This window comes from Castor canadensis, chromosome 14, assembly GCF_047511655.1.
Source record: "Castor canadensis chromosome 14, mCasCan1.hap1v2, whole genome shotgun sequence".
Classification (NCBI taxonomy): Eukaryota; Metazoa; Chordata; class Mammalia; order Rodentia; family Castoridae; genus Castor; species Castor canadensis.
This window is the reverse complement of record NC_133399.1, coordinates 110,091,386-110,093,418: the sequence shown is the minus strand read 5'-3', so window position 1 is coordinate 110,093,418 and position 2,033 is coordinate 110,091,386. Positions and strand designations below refer to the sequence as shown.

General features: G+C 42.6%; 1 protein-coding gene across 1 annotated transcript; it reads right to left on the bottom strand.

Annotated features, from left to right (window-relative positions):
* Positions 1-655: 655 nt before the first annotated feature.
* Positions 656-897, bottom strand: LOC109702618 (defensin alpha 4-like). The gene has a single exon (XM_020187916.2). The coding sequence runs from the start codon at positions 848-850 to the stop codon at positions 656-658; it is 195 nt and encodes a 64-aa protein (XP_020043505.1). The 5' UTR covers positions 851-897.
* Positions 898-2,033: the final 1,136 nt, after the last annotated feature.

The following is a 2,033-nucleotide window of genomic DNA, read 5'->3' as shown; positions in this document are numbered from 1 at the left end:
TTGTGCTGTATACCTCTTATCAAGCAGGTCCCATAAACACTTTCAGGAAACAAGCAGCCTATTAGTCTGCAGAAGCAGGTCAAGGTCTTTTTGCCACCTGGAGACGCAGAGAGCATCAAGAATTGAACACTGGGTCAGACATGGTAGGTAAAGAGAGTTCTGGAGGGGTTCCAGGCTGCATTGAGTGGGTTTGTCATGTTGGTTATGTTACATATGGCAAAATGAACAAGCTCTGTCAACAGGAATTGGTGTACACAGCAAGTGATGATCACTCATAACACTGGGGACCTTCTCTCACCTGTCTTCCCCTCTGTGTGCTCCTGAACCTCCATATGCATGTTTGAATGGACTCTTTCAGTCCATTCCTTTTTCCAAAATCTCCTCAAAAAGAGTCAAATGTGCTCTTTATAACTAAAACTACACATTTTGATAGAGAAAATAATTAATCTGTATGTCTACTCATATCTTAAACTTAGTGAAACCGAGACATGTCTTAGAAGTTTGCAAAGGAAGAAATTCTCTAAGATTTATCTGGCTCTGACTCTTTGCTTTGTAGATGAGAAAGTTGAAGTCCAGTCTACACATATTCAGGTAATTGATGTCGGCTTGTCCTGACCTGTTTCCAGAGCCCACCTGCAGTCTGGACCCTGTGCCTCTATGAGGCGGGCTGGCATCTCTCAGCTGCACATTGGAGAGCAGAACTTTCAGCCCCTGCAAAGGAGACAGCCATGTCCTGGTCCTCTTCTGGCTGCTCCTGGTCTGGAGCCTCCTCAGCATTTTCTGGGAGAGGTCCACTCTGGGCCTGGAAGGCTAGAAGGAGAAGGGCAGCGAGGAGGGCAAGTGACCTCATGGTTGGGAGTCACCTGGGGTGGGATAGCAGGAGCAGAGTGTATGGGGAGTGAGGAGTCAGCTGTATTTATAGGTCTGTGAGGAAAAGGTTCAGAGACAGTCTCTGCAGCCAGAGAAGGGGTGCTGCTGATGGGGGTGGGGAAGAAGGCCATTGCGCTCAAGTTCCCCTTGATGTTTCTGTGATCTCACAGCTGTCATCGTAACATTCCATAACATTTGCTTATTGTCTGTGTTTAGTGAAGCTGATTGTGATAATAAGGTCATCGTTCCTGCTTCCCATCTGCTTCAATATTTGCTTTTTAATATTCAAAAAGAAAAGAAAGTGGGAAAGTCCCTCCTCAGTACTAAGAGAGTAGTTTGAAAGTGTTGGTATAAACTCTTTTCCACATGTTCTCCAGAATTCAGCCGTGAAGCCCTCATATCCTGGGTTTTTCTTGTAATTGATGAACTGATGTTAAAATTTATGTGGAGTTGTAAGAACCTCAGAATATCTAAAATATTCTTGTAAAAGGACATAGTAGATTTTCAAGACACACTACAAAGCACTGTTAATCGTAATAGTGCTTTTAAGGCACTGGCATAAATTAGGCAGATGAGTGGGCACTGGTAGCTCACGCCTGTAATCCTAGCTACTCAGGAGGCAGAGATCAGGAGATCACAGCCTGAAGCCAGCTCAGGTGAATAGTTCTTGAGACCCTATCTTGAAAATAATCCATCCAAAAAAGTGCTGGTGGAGTGGCTCAAGGTGTAGGCCCTGAGTACTGCAATACTATTGCAGCCCTAGTACTGCAATAAATACATAAATACATACATAAATAACAATAAAAGGTAGGCAGATGGATCAATAGAATAAAGTCAGGATCCAGAAATGTAAAGAAAAGTGTGAGTTTTGTAAGTGGTTTTCAAGGATGCTATGACCCTTCCAGGAAGGAAATAAAAGTCCTTGATAAAAAATGTTTCTTGTACAACTAGATAGCCACAAGCAGCAGAATGAAGTTGAATTCTTCCTATGTATACAAAATTCAACTGAAAATGGACCAGAGACTTAAAACTAAGCTCTAAAGCTATAAAACTCCTAGAAGGAGACAGGGGCAAATGTACATGTCCTGTAATTGGCAATGAATACTAAGAGATGATACAAGATCACGAGTAACAATAGAAAGACACAAATGTTCATCATTGGC